The sequence below is a fragment of the Excalfactoria chinensis genome, chromosome 3, assembly GCF_039878825.1.
Source record: "Excalfactoria chinensis isolate bCotChi1 chromosome 3, bCotChi1.hap2, whole genome shotgun sequence".
Taxonomy (NCBI): Eukaryota; Metazoa; Chordata; class Aves; order Galliformes; family Phasianidae; genus Excalfactoria; species Excalfactoria chinensis.
Genome location: NC_092827.1, coordinates 90818308 through 90846078, shown reverse-complemented (window position 1 = coordinate 90846078; position 27771 = coordinate 90818308). Strand labels below are relative to the sequence as shown.

Genomic DNA, 27771 nt, shown 5'->3' with positions numbered 1-27771 from the left:
CAGGTTTAGATTAGACATAAGGAAAAACTTTTCCAGTGCTCAGGCACTGGAATGGCTGCGCAGGGAGGTGGTGGAGTTGCCATCCCTGGCAGTTCAAGAGGCGTCTGGATGAGGAGCTACGAGATATGGTTGAGGCTTGTGGTAGCAAAAGTAACAGGAGGACGGTTGGACCAGATGATCTTGTGGGTCCTTTTCAACCTTGTGATTCAATGATTCTGTGATTCTAAGAAATCGGCTCTACGTGACAGGAAGATAAGAGCATGTTTTTGATGGTATGCCAGTATCATGCCTTCAATCACAATCCGTATTTATGTACAAACAGCTGTCACTGGTGCTTTTTGTAATCCTCAGGGCACCGATACAGCCTATACAAATTTTCACTGTACCTGAATAATAACCAGGACAGAAGAGCTGTTTCTCATCTGGAAAACACATCTTCACAGAATACCTACATCTGGATTTCAGCTGACATTTATGTGCACGATGCAGCTGCCAGAACAAAGAAGTGCAGATCAGATAATCAGATCACAGTAGCTGTCCAACAGAAAATGCAACAGAAACATTGACTCTGACAGCAGTGGAGAAAATGAAGCACCAAAATAGATACGAAAAAAAAAAATCAAATACAGTTTTAATCATAGATCATAGCAGGTAAGAACAATGGTAAAGAATCATCCATTTCTATTTTACATATGGGAAGAAAGTGTCAGCTTTAGGTCTTAAGCTCCCACCAGCACTCTAAGTCTGAAAGCGAAGTTTAGGATCTCATTCTTGGCAATGCTTCTTACAAGTTCTTCTGATCAGCTGATGACTTATTTTCCTCCAAAGTAAGTGCCTGTTGAGTACTCAACAGAATCCTTGAATGCAATGCCTCCCCACACAGCTGTTCTGTGGCGCTTCTCAAGTCAAGCACTCACATTTTGTACAAGACGGGATCTACGTTCAGCCTTGATCTTCAGTGCTGGTTTGATTTTCAGTCCACTTACAGGACTGCTCACACAGCTGATGTGCTGCAGCTTTATGTTTACTTAAAAAGAAAAAAGGCAGAGGAACTTCACGTCTTGAAGTAGTTCACAACCAGAAGCTGCTTTGTCATCTTAGCTGTGAAGAATGAATCGAGTTTACAGTTTTCTTTCACCTTAAAACTCCAGCCATTCTGTCATATAAATACAGTTAGATGGAGAAATCTCACCACCTTCGTGGCAATCATCAAAAACCTAGGAAAGAAAGAAAGACCTGTGTCAGACCTGTGTAACTGCATGCAGCAAGCATGAGTTAACTAGAAGTAGCAGAGCCTCATGTTTCCTTTTCCTTTCTAAGTAGAAAAACAGCAGTCTAGCTGAGAACAAAGTCTAGGAAGTTCAGTGCCAGTTTGGAGTAAGAGCAACGTGAGCACAACAAAGCAAAACAGAACCCATTGTAAGAAATGATGCCACAGACCCGTCTGGCAAGTTTTACCTATGAACCAACTCACGGTCCTTGCAGAAGAGGCCAAATGCTACACAGATGTGAGTTAGCTTTTAAAAAAGGATACAAATAGGCAAAGAACAAAAAGTCAGATAATAAAAAGTTATATTTTAGAACAGGCTGAACTTGAAAGCACTCTGTAACACACAGTAAAGGAAAGAGTCAGCATGTACGTGGGAAATCATAGAAATGTCCTCGTCTAAAGGCTCTCCCCTTTATGCCACAGCTAAAGCATCACCAGTGATGTTCATGAGCATCATGAGCACGCTTGGCTTAGAAACCCACAAGAATCACTCACGGGTATAACCTTCATTTGCACCAGCTGACCCTTTGAAGGACTGCATCCAAAATGTGCATGTGCCACCTGTTCATGTACAGAATTTGTTACTTACTGGACAGAGTCCGCAGGGTGTCCTGACTAATCCAGTGGGTTGTATGAGAGGACTGACAGCTCTGTACAACTTCATCTGTCCATCCACACTGCCTACTGTCCCTTCCTTTGCAGCAATGATAGTCATCTCCACTTTTCCATCGTATATTAGTGTATTTAAAATGGTTTCAATGTCTTCCATTGACAATTCTACCTAAGGAACAATTTGTAAAATAAATATAGGAAAGACATATGCCACTAAGTCCTGCAATGAGGAAACAAGAGCAAACCCCGAGTAACCGATGCTTCCAGGAGCCCTTCTAACTTGTCCCACATTACAGGTACAGCTCTTAACTGAGCACTTGATAGGGTTGTGTAGATACAAAAAGAAAAATCCCATGACTTTTTGGACTACATTAGCCTTTACTAGCGCAAAAGAATTTTCATATGCACCTCAAGTGTCTACATTATCTCAGCATGATATATTCCTAGTCCTACAACAAAACAGCTGTGGAAGAAAAGGACAAGAGTACCGAAGACTGCTGGTAACAAGCAATAATGGCCCACGCATACAGGCTATCCTGGAATCCCATACAGCACCACTGGCAATCCTCAACAAGCAACAAAGCAGCAAAGTCCACCTCCACTGCAGTAACTGCAGGGAACCAGAGCACTCACCAAACTTGCACGACCCAACTCCTGTTGCTAATCATGTACTGACAATTCTGATCAGAAAGATTGATTTATGCTGACCTTACTGATACCCAGCTCACAGATGTATTTCCACACCTCGTGGGAAGAGGCAAATGAGCTGTTCCTCTGTATCATAGGGTTCTGTTTGCTCTCTCGAGCCGCTTCTGCCTGAGGAAAAAAACACAGACAAGTTGTAGTCAGAACTCACTGTCTTGTCATCACGGTTTGGAGAAGGAAGGTTTCACTCACTGCAAAGGCTACAAAAAAGTGTAACACTCACAGAAAGTACCATGGAAAACTCAAGCCTTGTCTGACACTGGCTTTAGAAATAAAAGACTTATTTGCGAATACAAATGGAGGATCAGTTTAGTAATGGCACTTACCTTACTCTGTAGAAATTTAAAACACTGCTGATTTAACACCTCCACAAATTCAGACTCAAAGTCCTGGTCACTGTACCAGGCCCCACCGGTCACCGATCGGTCAGGCTGCAGGTTATACAGCATATACACCTTCTTCTTGGATGCCTGGTAGAGAAAGCACACGGCTCTGAATAGATGAAGGTAAAATATAAGGCACAGTAATGATAACTTGAGTCAGCTGGATTGATGTGTACAAGTCCTAGATAAGATGGACATGCATTGCTAGTATGCAACAGGCCCTGCAACAAGACAGGACCTGAGCTAGAAACCAGGAGAGTGCCCAAATAATATGCACATGCCAATGATTTGTAATTAAGCAGGTAAGGCAGAGCAGGATGCTGCATTACAACAGAATAACAAAAGTAGTGAAAAAAATAAGCCCTACCCTCACATGTGGGATATTTGCATGTAAGAAATGAAAGTGCACAAAGTACTCGTAAGCAGGTTGCTTATTTGGGTGGAAACAGTGGATGAAGGTGGTAGGTGGATGGTGGAAAACCAAGTCAAGAAACAAAAAAGAACGTGGTGTAAATACAAGCCAGCAATCAACAGAGGGAAAGGTGCAGATGGCAGGAGCACGGAGACAGAACTGTGACAACAGTTTTGTGTAATTAAGAATTAAGAGCACTGAAAACGTGATTTGATAATAATGGTATGTCATTAACAGCAGTATGAACAGAAATAGAACAGTATATTAATGGCAGTGTATTTATTACTTATATTATTGATTTGCTTGCTATAGTATGTTTATTATTTATCAAACATGATAGCATCTTGGATCTGGTACACCTCAAACATACATTGTAAATGTTGGTCCACGTGCAGTGACAAAGCTGGAGGCAGAGCAAGGTTTCTCTGCTCCCTGTTCCACGTTCAAACATGTGCAGCATGTAGCAAACATTTGGAAATGTTAAAAAACAACAAGTCACAAATTACTCACTGCCACAGATTTAACTGCTTTAATTAGTTTCTTGCTTTCCAAGTTTTTCAGTATCTTGTTGATCTCCGTTAAAGGCAAATTACTTTTGTATCTGATGTCCCTGCTCCAAATACCTGTTTAAGAAGCACAGAAATGAAAAGAAATTAATTAGAGAAGCGGGTATTTGTTTCTGTAAGGATTAACCAAGCCAAAAGTCACAATGTTGCTTGCCGGCCAAAGGATGCATCTCCAATCCTACCATCCTCAGCAAAAGGGAGGGAAGGGGAAAAAGAGAATGAAATAAAAATCAACTGACAAAACAGAAGGAAAACCTCACAGCACAGTCACCATCTGCATCTCTGGGAGCTCTTACATGTACACGTCATTTGGCCTCACAGGAGATCCAGGAGACACAGAATGTTGTCTTTTAAGTAGTGAGTGTTTTGTATAGATTCCCCAGTTTCACAGTCCCATAAATAAGCCATAATTTATATTCTGAAACTTCATATTTTGAAAGAGGTCCCAAAAGGTCAGACCAGATAATCTGTTATTTTAATAGAGAAATATGTCTTCCTCTGTTTTTAATAAGTAGGCACGTGGAACATTAGCTACAGACTTAGCATACTCTAGATTTGATATCTGCATTGCCTGGACAAGAATTTGGACAGGAAAAGTTCCATAAACAAAGCTATTACCATTCACCGTTATAATTTATTTAAACTACCTTTGTTGCCTGCATCTTCTATGATTTGGTAAACCAGCTTCTCTTGATTGTCAGAGCCTTTCATTTTACTGTGGAGTAGAAGAGACAACGAGATTTTTTTGGGTAAGTTTGAAGTTTGAAAGAGGGTGGATTTATTTTAAACTGAAAACAAATACTATGAAAAAAAAACACAACACACAAAGGAAAAAAGAAGCCCTACACAATAAACCAGCCAGTGGCAAATAAAATACATGACACCAAATCTCTCTGGATCATTCTGCGATTGCCAGTGAAAAGCCACAGTAAAGAGAAAATAGCACAGTTGAAAAAAAATAATAGTATTAGTCATTAAAAATGAGGGTAAGCAGGAAACGCTCAACTTCTCCTAACAAAGGGAAGTTTGGAGTCACATATGAACACAACTGCGTAAGGTCAAACACTCAGCACATAATTCAGGATCAACTGTCGCAACAAGGGGACAGTAGAGCGCTCCAAGCTCTACAACGTGCCTTCTCACTGCTCTCAGAAAGCCTCAGCTTAGAAGGTTTTTTTCTAATGCACTGGAAAGAGAAGTTGAGATGCCTGCATGGAAGATAATTTTGATGGATGTTTCTTTCTAGAAGTAAATCCAGGCATCTCCTACTCAGCTTCACACAGACATCGCAAAACATGACTTTTTTGAAGGCACATTTTAATACATCAAATAAAGAGCATGAACAGCAGATCAAGCGGTCTTCTGGAACTGCTGTAAGTGGCTGAAAAAGACCACAGAACTACACTTGTAGATGGTGTGGCCAAGCTTCAGCTGGGTTTCATCTGAGCATACGCATCTGCTCACACAGATCACTTTGCCAGATGAAGAATTCTGCTAGTAAGCTACAGCTGGAGCCCCATGGTAGAGTCTGTGCAGCAGAAATCATAGAGCAGTTGTCAGAGTTGGCTCAGGGGGGTTAAGCGTATCAAGCAAGTAAATTCTGTAATATCTTTGTTATAGAGCTCATGTTAAATTCCTTACTGCGTTCCCAGCAGTGCTGCACATCAGCTGCAGAACCGCGTTCAAATATGTATTGCATAAGCACAAGGCTCACCTTGCATTTTGAGACTCTTTGATTCTATAGAGGAGACCTGCGTTGCTCCTGAGAAGGTCCAGTTGCCCCTGTGGGAAACAGGCACAGCACATTAACTTTCCTTCTAACAGCTCGTTTTCAGAACACGGCAAGAAAATCTCCTTAACTTGTAAAGAAAATAAATGTACTTTGTATCAGCTGAATACAGAAAAGGGAAAAACAACATTTCTAACTGCTAGACACAACAATAACCCTGAGGATATTATTCTTCCCCTCTGACCATCCACTTATCATGAGCTGTCAGAAATAAACACAGTTCCAGCCTCTTCCCACAACACTGGTGTACTTCCCATTGTTTCTCCTAACATTCACCTTGCACAAGGGACATCAAACTCTTGTATACTTCCCACCAAAGTGCTCATTCACGTGGGCACCCAGATATCAAGTGAGAGCTCTGCTGGCCAAGAGCATTGAACAACTCTGATTTCCAGTGGAAGAGATGAGGGCTCTTATTTTGTTGGTTACGTTCTCAGTTTTGTAGAGATCACCAGAAAACCATCAGCCAGGTTTGAGAATGCCTCATAGAGGCCGATCACTCACACAACAGATATTAACTTTGTATATTACAGAACGGAAACAGTACATGTTGAGATCTGTTTTAATAGGTTATGGTGACCGTGGTGGTCTCAAGTGGTTATGAGAACCAACATTACGCTGCAAAAACTGCCAATTCTGGCAAATGACACTAAATCCAAGATGAACTTCCTAGCCCTGCCCGGCTGGGTGCTACCATGCAGATCATTTACATCGAGAGCCTCGGGCTAAAGCAACTGGAGGGAATGGGGAACATCATACCATGGAGAGCAGCCTGTTGATGGCCATGGCTCGTTGCTGGGCCTCCATGTGGGGCATGTCATTTTGGATCACCTGGTCCGTGATGCCGTGAGGGAACTGCTGACACAGCTCAATGATCCTGGGGGAAGAGAGGCGGTTTGGGAACCCAAGAGCGTCGTGCACAAAAGCAGCGCCCTGAGAGGCGATCAGCGCCGGGACGGGAAGAGCAGCTGAGGAAGAAGTAATGACGAAGCGCTCCTCAGCCGCTGACAGCGCCGAGTCACAGCGCCCGGCCCTGCTGCCTGACAAGGCGTTTCTCCACCTCATGGAAAAACGGCCTCAGCTCCTCCTGACAGCGCTGCTGCTCCACTTCACTTTTAGGCTGCCCCCAACAGCAACACACCGGGCCCCACCGCTCCCCGCCTCCCCAGCACCGCGAAGCCTCTCCCGTGGATATGGGGCCAGGGCCCGGCCCAGCGCACCTGCTCTCTATATCCACGGGGTCCGGCACCTCCGGCTTCACCTTCACCTCCGCCATGGCGGCGGGTCCGGCTGCGCGGGGAGATGGCGTCACCAGGCGCGGAGAGGAGCGGTTGCTGAGCGGCACGTCGCGGGCGGCGCGTTGAGGTGACGTTATTTGTACGAGCCGGTTGCCGAGCAGCGGGACGCGTAAGCTTTGTCGAGAGTCATCTCCGGTTGCTTTGCCGTTGTTGTTGCTGCTGCTGTTGCTGTTGTCGTTCTGTTGCAGGGATCGCCGCTGAGCAGGATGGCGGCGGGCTCCGTGTCGGTGCCGCAGCTCATTCCGCTTCGGGTCCCTCTTCCCGGGCAGGCCAAGCGGCGCATAGACACCGGCACGCGGGTGGAAATCAGGTCAGGTACGGACTGCAGCTTTGCCTGTCAAACCTCACGGGAGCGTTCGAGCCTTTCAGCCTCCGTGCTGCTGGCTGCAGGTAACTGTGGCCTTTATCCTCATGAGCTTTACCGTCTGCCTTCAGTAGCCCGGAACACGGACTGCTTGGAGACACCAAATATACTTGCAGCGGCGTGCGATTTTTTTACATACAAACAGTATTATTGACCCGGGGGTCACTTGGGGTCTCACCCGGTGGCCTCGGCTGCTTCCAAGGTCCAGCTGTGTGAGCGGCTGCGTTTTGCTGTGAGTGCAAAGCCGGTGTTTGGCAGCACCCTGTGCCAGCCGCAGAAACTCCACCTGCCATCAGAGGAGGAAATGGTTTGTCTGCTGTTAGAACAGCGTTTTCCTGCACAACCACCGTGCGGTGACTTTATGAAGAGAAATATTGCTAATCACGACGCTGCAGCCGTTTAGTTTTTCATGGGAGAAACAGTTTTGGTGCTGAACTTTGATGCAATTGCTTCCTTGTGTTTATGTGAGGAAGTCAAGCGCAGTACTGAGTATTTGCAGGGTTCTAGAGATGTTTGTGGTTTTTTTTTTCCAGCTCCTGCACAGTTTGGCTAATTACTTTCTCTGTGTTGTTCAGATACACCTGAGGTCTCTATTTATTACACTTTAGATGGAAGTAAACCAGAACTTTTTAGGAAACCTGGCTATGGAGAGAATAACACTTTTAAGTATAAGAGTCCTATCACGTTGCCAGTCGGGAAAATAACAGTCAAGGCTCTCGCAGTTACCAAGTAAGTATCCTGGTTTAACTTAGTTCTGTTTTAGAAGGGACAGAAAGCAGCAGTGGCTTGGAGCCGTGCTGTTTAGTGCAGCCTGTACTTAGCAAATGAGAGGCAGCAATCTCCCCAGCCAGTTTGCAATCCAAGTAATTTCTGGGCTGCTTCCTCATAATGCTTTTTATTCATTAATATTTATGGGGATGGATTACCTCTAGGATGTTTATCTTCTGCGCTGTGGATGTAGGCCAATGATCCACAGAGGCTATGGATGAGAGACTAATGACATGCACTGTACGGTGTGGTCAGAACTGCCAGAAGTAGAACTAGGATGGTGTTTCCTGAGGTCAGAAAGCACCCGGTGTTTCAGCAGATTTACAAACACTTCCCAGCAATTACCATAGCTTCTGTGGGAGAAGCAAACAGTGGCTGACCTCACATTGTAAGTACAACACTGCCTGTGCAAGAGAGAAGTAAAAATAAAACAGTCCAGAGAACCGGATTGTGCTGCACAACCTTTGACTGTCTCCTAACTTTATGGTTAGAAGAACACAGAAGGAATCCCCAGTCCAGCTGGGAATCTGGGCTTGCTGTTGCCCACTATTAGCACCTGCAGGTAGCCTTAGCTTGTATCTGCATTGGAATATGACAGCATCATATTCCCTGTGCAGGACATGCAAACCCTAGGTCTGAAGGTATTTTCATATATCACTATCTGAATTAACAGTTCATTCCAGTGTTTTATTAAGACATTTTCAGGTGCACCAAATCGATGCTCTGGAATGAAAGCAAATTCTAAATAGCTTGTACATTTGTGGCATTTTAATGTTACTGCTGTAATTTAACAAGCGAGAAGGTAGAGAAGGTAGATAGAGATGGACAGTTGTTATATCACATTGACAGTGTGCTGTCTGCTGCTTGACTGTCCTTTGTTGCCTGCAATGCTGGCAAGCAGTAATTACTCCAGAAAGCAAACACAGCAGCATCAGGAGTTTTACAGCTAAAAGATGTTGAGGAATTAACGTATCCATCCGTATGTTTTACTGTTAACTTCTTAGTGTGCACACTAACTTTAAAATAATAACAAAACAAAACAGAGGTTTTTGAGAGTATTTCCCAGGACTGTGCTTACTACCTGAAGTAATGACTTGCAGACTTGGAAGAGATGTTCCAGAAGATCAACCGCGTTCCCCTGTGGTTTCCTTTTCACCGCACGTGGTTTTATGGCATGTTCATAGCTTTGTGATCATTGACTTTCAGGGACTGCAGGGAGAGTGCTGTTGTGACAAAGGTGTTTCTGGTAGAGTACAAGCAACCAAACATCCTCTTCTCTATGGAAGACAATGACAAGAAGTTCCTAAAAGATGTCACAACACAGGCAAGTTGTAGAAGTTGTAATCTCTTGTCTGGATACAGAAGGTTGTAGGTATGATAGTGCTTAGAGATTAAACCTTGACTGCCTGTATTTTGTACATATTTTATTTTCCCTGTTGCTCATCTTTGCAGCCGTGGTCCTTTTTATGAAGTGAAATTTCAAGGGAACACGTTTTTTTTCTTTTCTCACTGCTCTGTCATGATCGATTCAGGTCAAATATCATAAAATACATCTATCCTCCAAGCTTTTCAAATGCTTACAATGAAAAGAAATACCTCAATGATATGCCTTTAAAATCATAACAGATAACTATAGCTTCCTATAACTATAGGAAGGATTAGAGCAAAAAACAACCAATCCTAAGTAATCCAAATGAAATCACTTCTTAGGAGAAGGAAGATGGAACATTTACTACAAAACCAAAGCAAAATGGAATGGGTGTGGAAATCAAGCCTGCCTGGACTGAAACAACCCGGGATTTTCAAGGTATGGTATTACTGAGAATACAGTGCAAAGTTTTCATCTTATGTCATCATTAAAATACAGGTGAATCTAAAAAACATCTCAGAAGACAAAACATCTTCTGAGGAGTCCAATTTCCATTTCTCAACACTGCAAGCAGAGAACAAAAATTGCCTTGTATACTTACCAGATTGCTTATTAAAAACAACAACAAAATGATTCATTTCTAAGCAGCAAAACAAGGCCCGTTCTACATCTGCATTTCTGCTAGAAAATGACGTTAAACTGATGAGATTGCAAATTCATTTGCAGTAAGATTTAAAAGGAATCCACAAAGCAGAAACAAAAGCTTGATAGATTTGTATACATAAAGGCTGTTAGCCTGTGGTAACAGCAATGGGAGGGCTTGTCATGGTTTTGCAATTCTGTAATTGTGCTATCAGTATTCCACATCATAACATCATGTTAAGCATAGATAATTTTGACGAATCTGCTGCTCACAAAAGAAGACTGAATGTCCCAGGGAACACCATGGTCAGTCATATGACAGGGACTCTATATAATCTCACTTTGGTGCTGAACTCACTCTCTTGGACCTTGCCAGCCAGGGGGAGAGCCGTGTGGGAGCGTTCCAGCCGTTTCGCCTAGAGTTACAGTAGGTCTCTTGGTTTTGGGACTCACTCTCTCTTATTTTACTTGATTCGTTAGCCGTAATTCCAATTATATTGTATTATATTGTGTTATTCTGTATTCCGATATAGTATTTAGTAAATAAGTGTGCCTCCTTAGATCGTTGCCACTGTATTTATTTTCCTTTTCCCTGTTTTTCTTTTCCTTTTGGGCCAGCGGCCTGCGGGCCGACTGCCCCCCTGTCATGGGTGCAGGTAGATTTTAGGGTAACCTGTGACATTCTTGGTGGAGAATGCGGGCAGTCTGCCAACAAATTTGGGCATTGGTGGGCAAAAAGTGGGCAAAAACTGCTTAAGTTGCCATTTTTTTCTGCTGTTCTTTTAAGCCCGTAGAGAGAATCCTTGTTACAAGTCTTTTTTTCGTTAAGAAGCTAACTAAGTTTACGTTTCTGCACCTGGGAGCTTGACCTTGAAAGTCCAGGGGGACCGCCAATACCCCGGAATAGTCTATAAGCTTTGAGGTCTTGAAATCCAGGCAGACTGCCGACAGCCCGGTATGTTTTGTAAACCTTAAGCTCTATTTTGTAAACCTTGAGCTCTACTTTTTTTCGCTATTGAAGGAAAAAAATGCGATTTCTTGTAAAAATTTTCCTTGAAGGTTTGCTTACCTGGTACAAGTATAAAGAGCAGTATACAGCTCCAAAGGGAGCAACTAATTTTACAGAAATGGTGGCTTTTGGGCATGCTCCTCGTCGCTTCCTTGAATCCATTAGGCAGTTTTTGAATGCCCATTTGATCACACTGTCAATTTCCCTGAACCTGCTGTTGATTATTTTACTTATTGGTTTCTGGATTTATTACATTCTGAGGAAGTCTTCCCCAGAACCAGAGAATACTGAATGGCAGGGAGTGTGCAGAGGTTTTGGAGAGATTTTTAAGGGAAAGACATCTTCAGTGTCATGGAGCTTTACTCCTGAACACTTGAAGAATCCCGAAAGTTTGATTGCATATTTGAGACAGGAATGTTGCGGCTCAGGCAGATCTCAGGAGGCACAAATGATTTTGGGCCTGGCTAATGCTTATCGGGCCTTATTCAATACCATTCCAGAGAGGGAAGAAGTTTTGGAAACTGAGAGAGAGCGTTTCAGAGCTGAGAGAGAGAGTCAGAGCTGAAAAGGCAGTGAGGGAAAAAGTTTTGGAAGCTGAGAGAGAGAGTTTCAGAGCTGAGAGAGAGAGTCTCAGGCTAAAATGGAGAGCATTAAAATCAGCCAATTTGATCAACCACAGGGGGCACCAGATTCAATGTTGGTTGCCCCCGTAAGAAGATGAAACGAGTTTCAACTCAGTTAGAAGATCAGGGGGAGGAAGAAGAGCAGGAGGAGGCAAAAGAGCAGAGGGATGTAGAAAGGAGGGGGTTAGAAGAGAAAAAAGTAAAGAAGGGTGAACTGGAGGAAATAGAGGAAATAGGAGAAGCCAAAAACTAGTGTTTCTTTGCGAGAACTTTTTGGCCCCAAAACTTCAAATGGGGGGGCCTCATCAACACAACTGCCACTAGCAAAAGGCGAGAAAAAAAATCACAACTCTCACTGATCGATCTTTAAAACTGAGTGAAATTCGGGATCTAAGAAAGGACTACACACGCCACCCAAAAGAATCTATAGCCACTTGGTTACTTCGATGTTGGGACAATGGGGCCAACAGCGTGTGGCTTGATGGCGATGAAGCTCACCAACTGGGTAGCATTTCCAGGGACTCACGTGTGGACAGAGATATTGGCACATGCCAAGATGAGTCCTACACCCTCTGGAAGCGAATGCTGTTAGCAGTAAAAGAAAGATTTCCCCTTAAACAGGACTTGACACCTGAAGAAAATAAATGGACTGATATAGAGACCGGTATTCGACATTTGAGAGAACGTGCTGTGGTGGAAATGCTATACAGCCCTGACTTCAATTATGATGACCTGAACTAATTACATGATCCTGAGACAGTCCATGTTTCACGGCTTATGTGGCATGCATTCACAAGGACTGCACCAAAAGAGCATGCTAGTGCACTAGCAATAATATATGGCACAGGGGCAAGGGAACCCCTTGTGAGTGAACTGATTGATAAAATTCATGGAATTGAGTTATTTATAAATGCTATAGAATTTTACATCTCGGCTGTCACCAAGGTAATTAAAAGGTTAGATAAAGTGGAAAACACACAGAATGATATTATAGATATATTGACTGCCATGCCTGATGTTGATGGATCCTTGGTGGTACCAGATGATGGGGACCAGGATTCCCACAATGGCCAATCAGGAAAACTAAACAAAACAAGACCCTCCCATCCTGTATCATTGAAGATTTCAGCCATAAAAAAGGGACGTCTTCGTGTTGGAGCAAATGACAACAGTAAGGTCATACGTTTTGCCTTGTTGTTTTTTCCTGCGTAGTCAGGGGGAGGATATAAAGAAGTGGAGTAATTCACCCACTTCTGCACTATAGGCACGAGTGAAAGAATTACAACGCAAATCAGTCATCAAGGCGAACCCCTCCAAAAGGTGGAAGGCTCCAGTTGCCGCAAGCCACCGAGGTAACCAATAGAGGGGCCCTGCCCCCAGCCAGGGGGGGGAAAGGGACAATAGAGTATACTGGACTGTGTGGATTAGGTGGCCTGGCACATCTCAACCACAGAAATATAAGGCCCTGGAGGACACTGGTGCACAGTGCACCCTAATGCCCTCCAGTCACCAAGGGACACAATCAATACATGATTGTCATGGGTGCAGGTGGATTTTAGGGTAACCTATGACAGGGCTAAAGAGCAGGGAATCATGTTAATGTCCATGCATTAATTTACTCTATAGAGCACATGGTTTTTGAAAGTGCAGGAAGGAAGAAAAACCTAAATGGTGCAAAATACAAAAGAAAGCTCTTTTGGAGAAGAATGAGGTTTCTTCTAGTTTAATTTCCTGTAATTTCACCCACTTTGTGTTAACCTAAAATATGGACATGAAAATGAGTTATGAATGGCTAGCAATATGCTTGCCTATTGAAATTTAAAATTTGAGCATATGTACTCATCATGTTAACACATGATAACTGTATGAAGTGAATACCAGAAGGATAACACATCTTTTGTTTTAGGCTTGGAAACAGAAAGAAAGACTGATCACAAGTCCCTGCAAGGACCACAGCTCCTCACCAGCCCTTTGGGAACAGCAGGGTACGGAGAGGAATCCTCAGTACTACCAATGGAGTCCTCACAGGCAAGGAAATGGGCATGGAGGAAAACTGTACAAGTCTGTCCAGAAAAGAGAAAGATGTGAAAATCTGTCATCATTTTGATATAATCTCTCAGAAAGCACTGCCTTTGGCTGTACTACACAGGACTGATTTAAGGTTATGGGTAAAGACATGCTTAAATAGGAAAGCAGTTATCAGTAAAGACAAAACCAGGTATGACAAATTACCAATGCCTGCATTGTTACAAATCCTTTTCTAACACATTACAGAGACTGCAATTAACAAACATTTAGACCTAAGATTTAATCATACTGCCTTGGATAAGACAGATTTTTTTTGAATTGCAGAATCTCTGGGTCACCAATACAGCTAATGGGAGATGTATTAGATATTCCTTAAAGCAATACGTTTCTACGCACTTTGTCTCAAATAACATGTCTTTATTTGAATTAGCTAGATGCATTTATCTGCATCTTGTATGTATTTGGCAAACAGTAACTAATGCAAAAGTATTACCTTCATTTCAGTTCGCCAGTTCTGCAGTGACCAGCCGGAAGAGCTTAGCAAGCACACGGGTGGCAAGGATCCAGAAGGAGAGAGATTTCCTCAGGTAAATGACTGCTAGTGACATCTTTGTTCTTAGAAACAGAGCAGTTGCTTTCAACATGCAAGTTGATAATGCTGCGAGACTCTGTTAAAAATAAAGAAAGCAAAAGAGATACAGTAGAAGGTGACAGAGCTGACGTCTCAGTAGACCTTATATGGTGAGTAAAAATCATGAAACTTTGTAGCAGCAGCCAGAGAGCTTCCACCTTGCCAAGCTCTTCCTTGTTCAGTCTCCTGCAGACGACACTGGGGAATGGCCTGGTGAGCCACTGTAGACTAGGAACCACAATTTAGACATCGGCAGCCTAAGTCCAGACACAGATGGTTCCAGATTTTTCCTTGTTATGCACCAGTAGATCACCAAAACGAGAGAGCCAGCTTGCTGTTGTTTTCAGATGTTGGTACTGCTCCGCACCTCGCCTGTCTGACCCCTTGGCTCACTTCTGCCAGGAATGCGGCTCTCCTATCCCACCTGTGCCAGTGCATCGCCTCCCATCCCCTGAAGGAGCACAGGTCAGCAAAAGAACATAACACAATGAATCCTCTTTGGAGGAACTTCCTCAGCAAATTCCGTATTCATCGTGTAGTCACCCTTTCATTTGAGAAGTTCTTTTTTTTGTTATTCTGTTTAGTAATTTCAGCAGCGGGACCAAAGCAGTTATTTAACGGAGGGCAAAATTAACTGGATTGCTGCAGGTGCCACATATTTTACTAAGGATAACTTTATAAAATTAAATTGTATTTTATTCACTTGTGCCAGGAAACATCACCAATTTCAGATTCCTCCTCATCCTGCAACAACGACCGATTCTTCAGGAGCTGCACATGCATCTTATATCAGTGCTAACTAGTGAGGTCAGTTAGTTAGTAACTAGTAGCTATGCCATAGCTGTAGAAGACCCATCTAATATGCCTGAAGATGTAAATAGTGGTATGCGTGTGTCAGAACACCCCGAGTTTTTGCGGTGATGTCTATAACTCTCTTCCATAAGATATCTCTTCCAGGAGATAATAACCTTATCTCTAATGAGTCGATGGTGTTTGTTGTTTTTTTTCCCCCTGTATCCTCAGAAAGATGCCTTGTCTGAGGCAGTGCTGTAGTTTCAAGAGATAACTGAAAACATGCAGCACCTCTTTAGTTTAGGTTCGTAGTTACAATGACTTGAACTACCTACACACATTATGGCACATTTAAACCTACTGAAATGTAACTTAGCACCTCTCTGGCACAGGTATCATTAAAGCATTCTCTGTGATCTGTGTCAGCTTTTAGTTTTTGCTGTCAGTCTGCTGACTTTGCTGCTGCTATCAACTCTAATCAGCAAGATACAGAAAATGTCGCAATATTGTGACAAACTGTCACAGTATCATTAATGATCTCACAATAATCTCAATGATCTCCTTAATAAGATGTATTTTCTTTCAGATGGCACCATGTCTTGAATGCAGACATCTCGTGCCAATGAATACACCCACCTGCATTGTGTGTGAGTCACCAATCGATCCACAACTGCAGCCCCAAACCAGCACCTGCTTTAAGGTAACTAAGAATCAATATAACAACACAGTAATTCAACTCCTGGCATGCATTTCTTTAACAGGTGACTACTTTGAATATTTTGATCTAATGTTAAATACCTTAAGGCAGCATTAAGAGTTAGGAGGGTTAAAAAAGCTTGAATAGGAATAATTATTAAAGGCAAAAACACATAAGCTCAGGAAGGAACGCTGAAGAGCACCTGAGGTAGAAAACCCAAAGACAGGAATGCATGGAATTGTATTAAGTAGGGATCATCTTATCAATTAAGTGTATTAAATATATTCTAATTACTCTGCTTACCTCATCTGACTGTGAGTGCTCAGTAGAGGTCGGCTGGAAGGATCAGGGCAGTCTTGGTAAGTGATCTGAAAGTGCTGATGGCTTTATCTGGACAAAAGTTGAATACTCCCAACATGCAGGCATTTGGAGCATGGGAACCTTCCTCAGTCCTGCTGCTGAGGGAATAGATTGTCAAGAGGGGACTGATGTTACACACCAGCAATTGGTTGTGGAACTTTTGACGACAGGATTTTAGTTTCTATGATTACAGGATCTTCCTTAAAAGAGGTGGGATCCACCTCACTAAGCAGGGCAAGGGTTCTTTGCTATCAAAATATCATGCTGACCAGATAAGGAAAGTTTTAAACTAAGAAAAATAGTGGAATAAAAGTTCCTAGCTGCCCTGTGAGGCAGTGGACAGGGCTGGTAAGCATAGGAACACACAATCAACAAAACATATTTTTTGTTTTTTCCTTGCAAATACGGCTCCTTCTGTTGTGCGTGAGTGCAGTGACTGAGCTGATGCTAATGATTTGAAAGGTCTGCATGTGTTGATACTGGATCTCAAGTGAATTGTACTGTAGGTTAAAATAAAACTGGCATAAAGTTCTGTACGTGTGTAAAGATCAGGCAATCCAGCTTAACAAAAATCTAAAGCCCAGAGCATAGACTTAAGTATCTTTTCTACTTGCAGAGCTGAATAACCACAACAATTTCTAAGATAAAGCCCTCTTGCTATGATTGTTGTTCACTGTTTTCAAATACCATGTGAAATGTATGCTTTCTTTATTTAGAAGGGCAAAGTAATTTGTCAGGCATGTGGCACAGGAAATCCTCTACACCATAAACACTGTGTGACCTGCGAAAGCGAACTGCCTGAAACACAGATGGTAAGGCTTGTATCGACTGCGGTAGCATTACTGAAATCAAATCATAAAATTATTTGCTTTTCAAAGAAGTCACGTCCCTGTTTGCTTATGTTACAAAAGCAGAGAATCCCGCCCACACGCCATATTCTGGATCAGTATTCCCACAGATACACCATCACAAAGGACAAGCTAAACATTATATACATGTATCCTATGCCTTCAAATTTCTTCTGTGGAAATCAGGACTGGAAATGCCATTGTCAAAACTTAGGATGCTCTTTCAAAACAGGTAGCTGTTTTGAAACTAGGGAGTCCCACTGGTATTCAAATTATTTTTAATTGCAGTAAAAAACTTGAAGATCATTCTCATTGATTTAAATGAATAGATGATTGATATTTAAATAAATAGATCAGCAGGTAGATGCAAAGGTCTCTGGTACAGCCACAGGGGTGTCACTTTAAAGTGAACTTCAGTAGGAATCTGTACTTACCTAAGATGGTTTAACTGCTTCACTGAATGTAGGCGTTAATATGTAACTGCATGAAGTTAGGCATGTGACTTGTACGGTGAGCTCTGCAGTAGCTAGGAGAGAAAGTTAAATGCTCACTGAACTACAAACTTTACCAATAATATTGATTGGTGACAACCAAGAGTAATTCCTGAATAACTGATCATTGGTCCGATAATACCAATATTGCTATTGGTGATTATTGAATGATTTAGATGGAGAACACGCTTAGACATGTTAGTGCCCTGAAGCAAAATCTAATAAAACCATTTTAATGCCTATCTGTCCTAGTTAGGAGCTGTGTTCAACCTCTGGAAGTTTCAGCTGAAAAAACAATCTTTCTTTTGCATACCCACATAAGTAAATTGTAATTGGAAAAGTAGGTCATATGTGACTTGTATGAGGAAAACGTGTGTAGAAAAACATTCACGTGGAAGACATCAACTGAGCAAGAACTCATTGTCTGAACACACTTCCCTGAGCATACTACAAAAAAAGGCTTTAAAAGGTACTGAGAAAAATAACTCTTATGTTTTGGATTTGAAAGTACATGTTTGCCAGGAGAGAAGCCTCCTTGTTGATTCCAAGTATACTTATACGTGGGGCCATAAGAATAAGTACTCAGTGTAAAAGAACAGGATTGCAAAAGAATTTTTTGCACTATTTTGTACTAAAACAAACAGTAATTAATTAGTACCACATTTTAGTGTGGCTCTGCAAATAAAAAAGTTGCAAGTTAGAACAAAGTTGGTCTGTTGCTTATTCTGTGTTGCAAGAATTCCTTTAGGCTGAACTTTATGTTATCAAAGCAGCTTGCTTTCCTATTTCACCTTACTTAGACACTGAACTTTTCTTCATAGGAACTTTTTTCTACCTAATGCTTGCCTTGTTTTATTAGCCCATGTTAAAAAGAGACCCTCCTCCACCTTACGCCACTCAGCAAGGGAAGACAGTATTCTGTTCAAAATGCGGTCGTGTGAACCACTGTGATGCACGTTTCTGTGACTGGTGTGGAGCCAAGGTACGCTGGTCTTCTTGTTGACTAATCTGTTTTCACTCATCTATGAGCTACAGCTTACAGTTTTCTCTTTGCAAAACTGGATGGATAGTACATAGTTTACTACTACCAAAACACTTGCTTAAAGCACACAGGATAAGGTAAAGAACAAATAAAGGCTGAGGTTACATTTTGACTCCACTTCAGTCAATGATTTAAGGGTTTAGAGATGTATACAGATTACCATGGATGAGTGAGCACCACCTCACTCCATCTGTTGAGATGCAGTAGCTGTGAGATGTGGACCAGTTGCAGCACATCCAGAGGAGGGCCACAGAAACAATCCAAGGAATGGAACACCTGTACTGCAAGGATGGGCTGGGAGAGCTGGGGCTGTTCAGCCTGAGGAAGAAAGAGAAAGCTCCAGACTCTCCAGCAGAATCTGTTGTGATAAGAGAAGGTTTAAAACTAAAGAGAGGGAGATTTAGATTGGATATAAGGAAGAAGTTTTTTACAGTAAGGGTGGTGAGGCACTGGAACAAGTTTCCCAGAGAGGTGGGAAGTGTCTCCCATCCCTGGAGGTATTCAAGGTCAGGCTGGACAAGGCTCTGAGCACCTGATCTAGCTGTAGGTGTCCCTGTTCATTGGGAGTAAGACTGGATCTGTCTGAAAACGTTTCTCTCCATATCATAGTGCTGAGATTGCTGAAGAGCCAATCTTGTATCTGCCGGAGTGTTAGCAGTCTGCTATCTTGGTTAATGTTTCTAATCTAATAGCTTTAGATAGTGCTATTTTACTGCCTTTTAATTCATGTAATACCTTTCCTCTCCCAAACTGTGCATTGTGTTTCTGTAGTCACAAGTGTCTTTTGAATTTTGCAGCCTGACCCTCCTCCATGCTACTTTACTTGTTTCAAGTGTGGTACAAAAACTCGTCCGTATGCTCGGTTCTGTGGGTCCTGTGGTGTGTACATAGAGCCCCCATCAAGGCTGAGTTCTCAAAATGGAGTTTGCATGGATTCTGGAGACTCGCTGAGGTTTTCTGAGGTAAGACATATAGAAATTGAAAACCAGGCTTGAACACAGCTAAAAGATGTACTGATCTGTACCAACAGTGGACTAACCTAACTCCATTCACTTCCTTTTTGAGATGTGCTCTGTGAGCATACCGAGAGCAAAACTAACTGTGTTTCTATTCCAAGAGCTATTTTCTTTACAAATGTAGCCTTAACCAAAGGCTTTAATCCAATCTTATTCTAAATATCAAAGTGAGAAACAAGCACCTTTTCAAAAGACTTCGTTCTTTAAGTAATTTTATCTTAGTACTTGTGAATTATTTGCATCCTGCTAATATAAGGCACTACTTCATGCATGTGTGACACTGCTTTGCAAATTCTGTTTGAAGAAAAAGCTGTGACACTCAGCAAGGCCAACTAAGTGGCCTGATCCTGCTGACAGTAACAAAGAGCTTTTCTTTCTTGATTATTTGTGATAAATTGCATCATTGTTACTGACTGGTAAATATAAGCAACAATTGTTAACGACTCTCCCTTCTAGCTTTGTCAGTTTTTATACTGTTTTAGCTGTAAGCCATCTAATTATATTAGACTTTTCCTTCATCTCCACCCTCTACAGACTAAATCACTTCAAGCTCAAGTTGTTTGGCAGCCTCTTCCTATTTCCTTGTCCAAGTCAAGAGCAGAACTAAAAGAAACAGAAGATAAAGGAACCCAAACTGTTGGACTTTTTTACCCATCTAGCAAATTGCTGGAAAAGAAGGAACTTGAGCTGGTTTTACACAAAGAAAAGCTGCAAAAGATGAGTGATCATAAGCCTCTCCTGACAGCCATAAGTCCCGGAAAAGGTTAGGAAGAGCTCTGATTTTATGTGATCGTGAACAACAACTCTTACTCAAAACAAAGCCCTGATGTATGACCTTGTTTTAATTCATAAGATTACAGTCTATGCAGCTTTTGAGCAACCCCAGACTTGCTAAACTTTATCCACTTAGAACAGTCACCTGTGATGAAGCTGCATTCTCCATTAGAGCCTGCCAAGGGCTGGGGAACATATTTCATTCTGAAAAATCAATAAATGTCTGTTACATCAAGTCTTTTATGCTGTTCTCTTACCTTGATGCTAAGCTTGATGAAGGGCTTGAATCTACATGTACCAACGGGAAAGTATGCTGTCACCCAGCAAAATCTTTGTTATATAGGCCAAATATATTCCAGAGATATGGAGAGGCAAAAGAATGAGAATGCTTTAAGCTTTTCATTTGCCCTCCCATATGTAATTGAAATGAATGTATTTGGAGCCTGAGTTACATAGAGCAGAATGCCATATAGGCTCAGTTACAATGTCTGCAGCTTTCAGATCTGTCATATTGTTAGCTGTCAGTGACCTCAAATCAACTAAAAAATCTGTTGAAAGTTGCTACTTGTACTATTGCACTTTTAACCTGAAATTGAAAGTTTCTTTTTTGCTCAGGGCCAGTCTTGATTCCTAAGAACTCGAGACATGATTTTGTTGTGAATGGACCTTGCCTTAGGAATGAATTACAGCCCATGGATGAGACAGTGTTCCACCTTTTTTTAAGAGCGTAACATACTTGATCAGTTACATTTTCTGAAGAAAATTTCAATCCTTTTTTTTTCTTTTTTATGTCTCAGTGAAAATCTTCTGTTTTTAAAATAAAGTATCAGACGAGTAGAAGAAATACTAATTGTAACGCTAGGGATTTTTCTCCTGCTTAACTCTCTCTGATCAGGCTACTGGAGAAAACAGCTGGATCACGTTTGCGCTCACCTTAGAAGCTATGCCCAGAACAACCCTGAATTCAGAGCACTGGTTGGAGAACCTCGAATGGGAAAGGTAGGAGTAATATCTTCCTATGGAGCATCATGAAAAGAGCATTCTGGCTGCTAGACAAACACTGGAGTAAGCGGTTCAGTTTTCTTTAGACCTTGACCCATTTGTATATGGAGATTTCTGTTTGTTTTTGTTGTTCCATTTTTCACTTAGTCTTTCACTGAATGTTTGTTTCTGCCTATAGCAGTTTCTTCTCTCGCCTCAGTAAGAGAAGTGACAGAAGCCAGAAGGCTCTTGCTCAGCTGCTTTTACAGAATCCCACAGCAGGCAATCAAGAAGAGGCCACTGACATCTATGTAGTTGTTCAGTTAAAACAGCCCTACTAGGGCTGTTTTATAGGTGATATGCTTGCCCCTGCATTACACCAACAGATAGCAGTGGTTATATAGCCTACTTTGAGGATAAACTGTATCAAGTAGCAGAACAGTGGATTTTTTTTCATTCTGGAGACAGGGCCTTTAGCACACCGAGTGGGTTTATATGATTACATTGTAACAGCAAGAAAGTAGAAATTGGAGACTCTTTCTAGAGTCCTAGAAGACACAGCTGGAATGACCTATCATTCAGTCCCTGTCCTGAGGGAGGTTCAACTCTGCCTAAGCTTTGCCTGACAGATGTTTGTTTTGAAGCTTTGAAAACTCACCAACAATGGAGATTTCACAATTGCCCGAGGCGGTCCTTTTCTGCAGTCAATTATCCTTTGCAGTTCAGCTGCGGTACTGGATTGCTTTCTTTGGCAGTCCTGCTGGATTAAGGAGTTGCTTCCTCCCTGAATGGAGGCTTTCCTAGGTGATGCCAGCACAAGTGGTTGTGACAGTGTCCTGTGGACTGGATCAATGAAGCGACCTAGGCTAAAAATAGCTGGGAAGAAAAAACATCAGTACTAATACAAAAGAAAGTTGGCAGCAAGCAGCTGGAGGTGGGATGGAGGCAGAGGTGGGGTTAGGAATTCCTTAAACTAGCATAGCTACTGGAAAACTTCTTCTGTGTCCGACCTTGTCCCAGTTCAAACCCAACGCATCTTATCCTGTTCTGACTGATATGGCACAATAATGAAAAAGCAAGTATAGCGCATTGAAACCACTATAGAAAAGCTCATGAATACCAAAGTGAGAAATCTGCTATTTGGTAAGAGTACTTTGTTTTGGGAAGTTTAGCAATCCGTCAGATATTTTGCACCCACGCTGTGTACCCACTGAGATGTACCTGGTACACCAACATGTTCAGAAACTATAATGCAGCTATAAAAAATATAAAAGATATCAGCTTGATATACGTGGTACAGCAAGTGAGGTATAGGTCCACTGCAATGTGTTTCCATTGCTAGACACATTGGAAAGCTTTAGTTGCCTAGAGCAGCTACTGCTGACTTCCTGGGCTTTGATCATTCTAATATGTTGAAACCACTGCCTCCCAGAATAACAGAAGTTATTCAGAGTAGATGCCAACTGTCTGAGTGCAGTGCCTCTTTTTCAGTTGTAATGCAGATTGGAGATGTAACCAACCTTGTTATAGGTTTTGTATAGGGAATCTTAACAACAACACAACCTTCCACGCAACTGCAAAATCTAAGCTGTAATACTCAAAATACCACCTGTTCTTTGCTCAGTTAAATGGGAAGCGTTGGTACTGAATTAGAAACAGATAAAAGTCCTGTGTGATGTTGTGTATTGGCTCCACCAAGGATACCTACAGCCCATTGGCATGACTCATTGTCAGGTATTTTTTTGTAAGGATATTAACGGTTGCTTGGTTGTTCTTTCCCTACAGATTACTTCTGCTGCCATCCATGAGGATGACCATCAAGTCACTATTACATTAAATTATGCTCTTGCTATTAACAAGGTCAGTCCGGGGGATGAGGCCTGTTGTCAGGCAGCTGGTGTAAAGTTGTTGCTTTAGTAGTCAGAGTAACACTGATGTATTTTAAATTCAGGTTTAAACAAGGTATTATTTTGTTCAGAGGGTGTTCATTTTTCACTGCAGAGAAAGGAATCTTTTTTGTTTACTTTTGGAGCTGGTTTAACAGGTATCTTTATCTGATAAAGGCAGACTTCACAATTGTGTTGCTATCATTTCTGCACTTCATTAGTTTACTATTAATATTTACATTCTTCTTTCTAGTAGTGATATTTAGACATTCTAGTGCCCCTCAGCGCCTTATCTTAGAACCTTATTTTCTTCCGTCCACTATTGTGCTCTTAAGCAACGCAGTTAATAACATTCAGTAGTTTGGAGATCACACTTACCAGATCTCCTATAATATTACTCAAATACTTGAAATCCCTCCCTCCAGAATCATCACGTTACAAAAACTGATGTCATGTCAGCCGAGGCTGATATTAAAAGCCTGGTTGTTTGGAGGGTTTTTAATGTGCAACACCACCATGTTTGTGCTCCAGATGTTGTAACAGCGTAATCTGATTAACTTTCCACATTTGATGATTCTACAGGGTGCTCATACCAAACCAGTCAAGTTCAATAATCATTACCTGAGCAGCCTAACAGAGGGCAGAGGTGAACAGGATGGCAGTCAGACTAGTTCTGGTGAGAGCCTTTATTTCTGTCATTGTGATATAAATATAACAGTCAAGAATAAGGAACTACTGATTAGAAGGTTAGACGCTGGGACAGGCAAACATAGACTGGCACATTTGCACCTTAAGTGCAGATCTTTAAGTGTCAAATTCTGTTTGAGCTGTGATTTCAGCACTGTACAGGCTGTCAAAGGCTCACAGGTCTGCTTCATACCCAGAGAACAGCTGGAAAGGCCAATGAACTGTGGCCACACACAGCTGTGTTTTTATTCCAGCGATAAAAATTTCAGATGCTTTGCATATTGGTTTCCAATATTACCTCTACATTTGAGCTCTGCCGGGGACTTCAGCATTGGTATGTTTGGCAGACATAATGATTAGATGCATTCATTATAGACCTAGTTTTTGGAGACACTTAGCTTACATCTCCCAGTGCCCTCCTGCACAGCGGTATATACATTATAAAAACACTGGACATACGTATATATTCAGTGTCCTCTAGTCTTGTTCTCGAGTATTTGGGAACTAAAAAGCATTGAAAGAATTGTAAGTCAAAACAATGATGAACCCAAGTCAAACGCAAAGAATAGCTGCAACTAGTTAAGAGACTGAAACACTCCAACTCCATATTTCACTGAATCTTCGTTTCAAAATAGCAAGTATTTAAGTCTGCTTGAGTGCAAACCTTTTGTTCAAACCAGTCTGATCTGCAACAAATGTTTCATCACTTTCTCTTGTAGAAAAACTGATAAATATCGCTTTCATTTCAGCACAAAATGAAATATTTTTGGATAAATTATTTCCAGATTTTTTTTCCCTGGGTTCTTGTTAGGATACTGACTCTGCTTTGAATTGTTTACTCGTTTCCCTTTCTAGTAGGCAAAGAAGATCACAATCTTTCCCATTCAAGAGGCAAAATAAAGAGAACAAAGTCAAGAACGCTCACAGAAGAAGAAGATAATCTGCTGGTACGTATCTGCTGCTGGTACAGGAAATACTAGGTACAGAGCAGCACTGACAACAAAAAGGACACCCAGGGAGAAAAACAGAAAACTGACTTGAGGAGGAAGGAGACAGAAGTCCAACTTAATTCAAAACCTGAAAGTTGATGGCTGATGTTTATTTCAAAACTGATAATGGTCAAGCTTCCTTTCTACCAAAAGCTTAATGAGACTATTCCCGGTTTTGGATTCATTCTGTCTTAATGACGTAGCGTTAGGCCTAAATACTGTTGCAGAATGACTTATGGGTTTTTCTAAGAAGCAACATCTGATGGAGGCATTCCTGTCTTCCCTTGATGTTGCCTCCTGGTTCTGACCCCACAGAACATCCCCTTGGCTGTGCTATAGCTGCCATATAGTCTGACTGCAAACAAAACAGGTTATGAGACCTATGCAACAGGTTTTAGATTAGCTCAGTTTTCTCATCAAGCTGAGAAGTCAGACAGCTAAAGCATTCCCTAATGCTAGAAGCAAACCTCTATTTCCACTAGAGATCAAGCATTCAGGAAGCACTGCCTACTCTTTTATTCATTATTTCAAGAGGGAAATGTGCAGTTATCTGAGCTTGGATCACTCAGCCTACTCAATAGGTGGAAGATGGAAAGCTCTGCAGTGTGGGTCCAGAGATAAAATGCTTTGTCGAGTGGGCTTTTGAAAAGGGGGGGAAGAAGGTGGAAGGGTGGGAAGAGAGAAAATGAAAAAGGTGTTGGTGCTGTTATGATTTAGTTAAATAACTTCTGCAAGGCAATTATTATTCATTTTCTAAGTAGTGTGCTCCCACAAGTTCTGGGAGCTTGAGATTCTATAGGAAAGAACTAATGCTGTGTTTAATTTTACTGTGGTGAGAAAATCTCTGTACAGCCCCGGACAGGTGTATCGACGTAAAGCAAAGCATTTGCTGGTCTGTTTATGGAATCAAGACTTCAGTAATGAGTTATCCAATATTTGCTCAAATTCAGAAAGAAATTCCCACAGAAGCAGCTGGGGTAATGCAGGCTCAGCTATACTGCAGTCTTCCCTCAATTACACTTTGAGTGCATTTTCCAACCTTCACCCAAATGCAGACCTCACACTTGTATTTCTATGTGAAACATGAGTTTTCTGTGTTTCCAAAGCCAGAGTCCAAACAACTACTGGATGAACTGGGTCCAAACGGGAAAGGAAGAATCACCTTGATAGAACAGTTGCTTAGTGAAGTAAGTTACCATTTCACCTTACAAATCTTTGACCACTTACTGCATGAATATTAGCCTGGCACATGACTTCAGCTTCACGCTTAGGAGGCAACACCCTCACAGAACAACCATCTCCAGGTGGAAAGAACGCTTTAAATGAGAGAAGTCTACTTGACATTTGTATTATTTGTCCCCAGATTTCTTTTTAGCGGGCACATAAAGCATTCTCATTTCACAAGGCCACATACAAAGAAAAAATGAGTGTTGAGGATAGAGTCCTTTGTGCAGAAAAGAAACAAAGCACACATCCTCTGCTTTTTGGCTGTGTAGTAAGTGCACCTTGACTGCAGGAATCTATTCTGACTGCCCTTGGTACATACACATACTCTGGTTTTGAGCTAGGAGACAAATGTTTTCAGCTGAAACATGAAGAATCAATCATACAGTTTGGATATTTATATCCTGAAAACAGAGACCACTTGCCAGTGTAAACTGACTAATGTTAAAGCACAGTGGAAGAGCATGGCTTGTAATGGCTTACCTTCCTCCTGCACATTCTAGGGAGCTGACCCAAACTGCATCAGCGATGAGGACCGACCTGCTCTGACAGTGGCTGTCCTTAACAGGCACGCAGAAGCGATCTCTCTTCTTGTGCAGAAAGGTGCTGACGTTGACCAGCAGTCAGGACTGTAAGTGAGCTGTGCTTCTCTGCCGCGGGTCTTCATTAAAAAGGTACCTGTATTGTTTCAGTTAGAAAATCTACCATTCTATTTAATTTCTTTCCCTTTGACTTAATACATGAAACCACATCAATGCATACAAAAGAAATCAGTGCAACGTCTTGTATATTCTGTATCTTCCAATTTCCCTTAGTTTAATTTGTTGCAACATTTCCCTAAGTTCACATGGTTTCCTTAGCAAATAAGTACCTTGCTGACTCCTTCCATGCAGGCACAACAACACTGCTCTCCATGAGGCAGTTCTGCTTGGACCAGAGGGAGAGGAATGTATCCGAGCCCTGTTACGGTAAGTGCTGCAGCTGAGCATCCACTCAGTGTACCTGCACAGACCTAGCCAGCAATGCTGATGGACGAGAGCCTGCCCAACGCTCAGTGCTCCCCCCTCATAGCTGGCCTTGCAGGAAGAGGCATTCAGAAAGTCTAAGTGACTCCACATCAGCGCTCACCTAGAAGCAACTCGACTAATTCCAGTAACTTGGAATGAACGTAAGTAGCCTAAAACAATCTATTCTTCGCTTACAGCTGCAATGCAAGTATCAAAAAGAAGAATACAAAAGGGCGATCAGCATATGATTTGGCTGTTACAGCTGGAAGTAATGAAATTATTTCATTGTTTGCAAGTGAGCTTGGACAGGGAATGCTGGACAGCCTCACAAAACAGAGGGACGTTGGTCTTGTCAGCATCTGATCACAACTGCCATTTCTCCAAGATGGAGCTCAAGGTTCTCTGAATTCATGAGAACTTAAACTCACAGATCCAGTTCAGTTCAGTCTGCAGACTTCACTGAATCATGCAATAAACTCTAATTATTCTGTAAAACATTCTCCTGCTT

General features: G+C 41.9%; 2 protein-coding genes across 7 annotated transcripts; one reads left to right on the top strand and one right to left on the bottom strand.

The window, feature by feature from the left end:
- Positions 1 to 604: 604 nt before the first annotated feature.
- On the bottom strand, positions 605 to 7128 carry POLR3F (RNA polymerase III subunit F). The gene is made up of 9 exons (XM_072331044.1): positions 6958 to 7128; positions 6497 to 6614; positions 5663 to 5730; positions 4596 to 4663; positions 3893 to 4005; positions 2914 to 3057; positions 2591 to 2698; positions 1860 to 2051; positions 605 to 1217 (listed from the first exon to the last, which is right to left on the bottom strand). The coding sequence occupies exons 1-9, from the start codon at positions 7011 to 7013 to the stop codon at positions 1140 to 1142; spliced, it is 945 nt and encodes a 314-aa protein (XP_072187145.1). The 5' UTR covers positions 7014 to 7128; the 3' UTR covers positions 605 to 1139.
- On the top strand, positions 7110 to 27771 carry DZANK1 (double zinc ribbon and ankyrin repeat domains 1). Of its 6 annotated transcripts, none has more exons than XM_072331040.1 (20): positions 7110 to 7350; positions 7975 to 8128; positions 9374 to 9491; positions 9878 to 9974; positions 13717 to 13838; positions 14343 to 14425; positions 14817 to 14934; positions 15848 to 15961; positions 17035 to 17130; positions 18517 to 18639; positions 19497 to 19661; positions 20250 to 20478; positions 21385 to 21488; positions 23256 to 23330; positions 23939 to 24032; positions 24899 to 24990; positions 26139 to 26219; positions 26760 to 26887; positions 27150 to 27224; positions 27461 to 27771. In XM_072331040.1, exons 1-20 carry the CDS (start codon positions 7242 to 7244, stop codon positions 27624 to 27626), a joined length of 2343 nt encoding a protein of 780 aa, XP_072187141.1. In that variant the 5' UTR covers positions 7110 to 7241; the 3' UTR covers positions 27627 to 27771. The 6 variants fall into 6 exon arrangements, with proteins under 6 accessions (XP_072187141.1, XP_072187144.1, XP_072187139.1 ...); XM_072331043.1 differs by having other exon boundaries at positions 7115 to 7350; positions 24902 to 24990; positions 27461 to 27727; XM_072331038.1 differs by having other exon boundaries at positions 7128 to 7350; positions 14778 to 14934.

Excerpts from the sequence above, each read along its gene's own strand:
- POLR3F (XM_072331044.1), bottom strand. The coding sequence starts at position 7,013 with ATGGCGGAGGTGAAGGTGAAGCCGGAGGTGCCGGACCCCGTGGATATA. Across the intron at positions 4,006-4,595 it reads AGAAGATGCAGGCAACAAAG|GTATTTGGAGCAGGGACATC; the intron begins GTAGTTTAAATA and ends CTTCTTAAACAG. Across the intron at positions 3,058-3,892 it reads AAGCAGTTAAATCTGTGGCA|GCATCCAAGAAGAAGGTGTA; the intron begins GTGAGTAATTTG and ends TTTCTCTACCAG.
- DZANK1 (XM_072331037.1), top strand. The coding sequence starts at position 7,242 with ATGGCGGCGGGCTCCGTGTCGGTGCCGCAGCTCATTCCGCTTCGGGTC. Across the intron at positions 14,935-15,847 it reads CATCCCCTGAAGGAGCACAG|ATGGCACCATGTCTTGAATG; the intron begins GTCAGCAAAAGA and ends ATTTTCTTTCAG. Across the intron at positions 26,888-27,149 it reads GTTGACCAGCAGTCAGGACT|GCACAACAACACTGCTCTCC; the intron begins GTAAGTGAGCTG and ends CCTTCCATGCAG.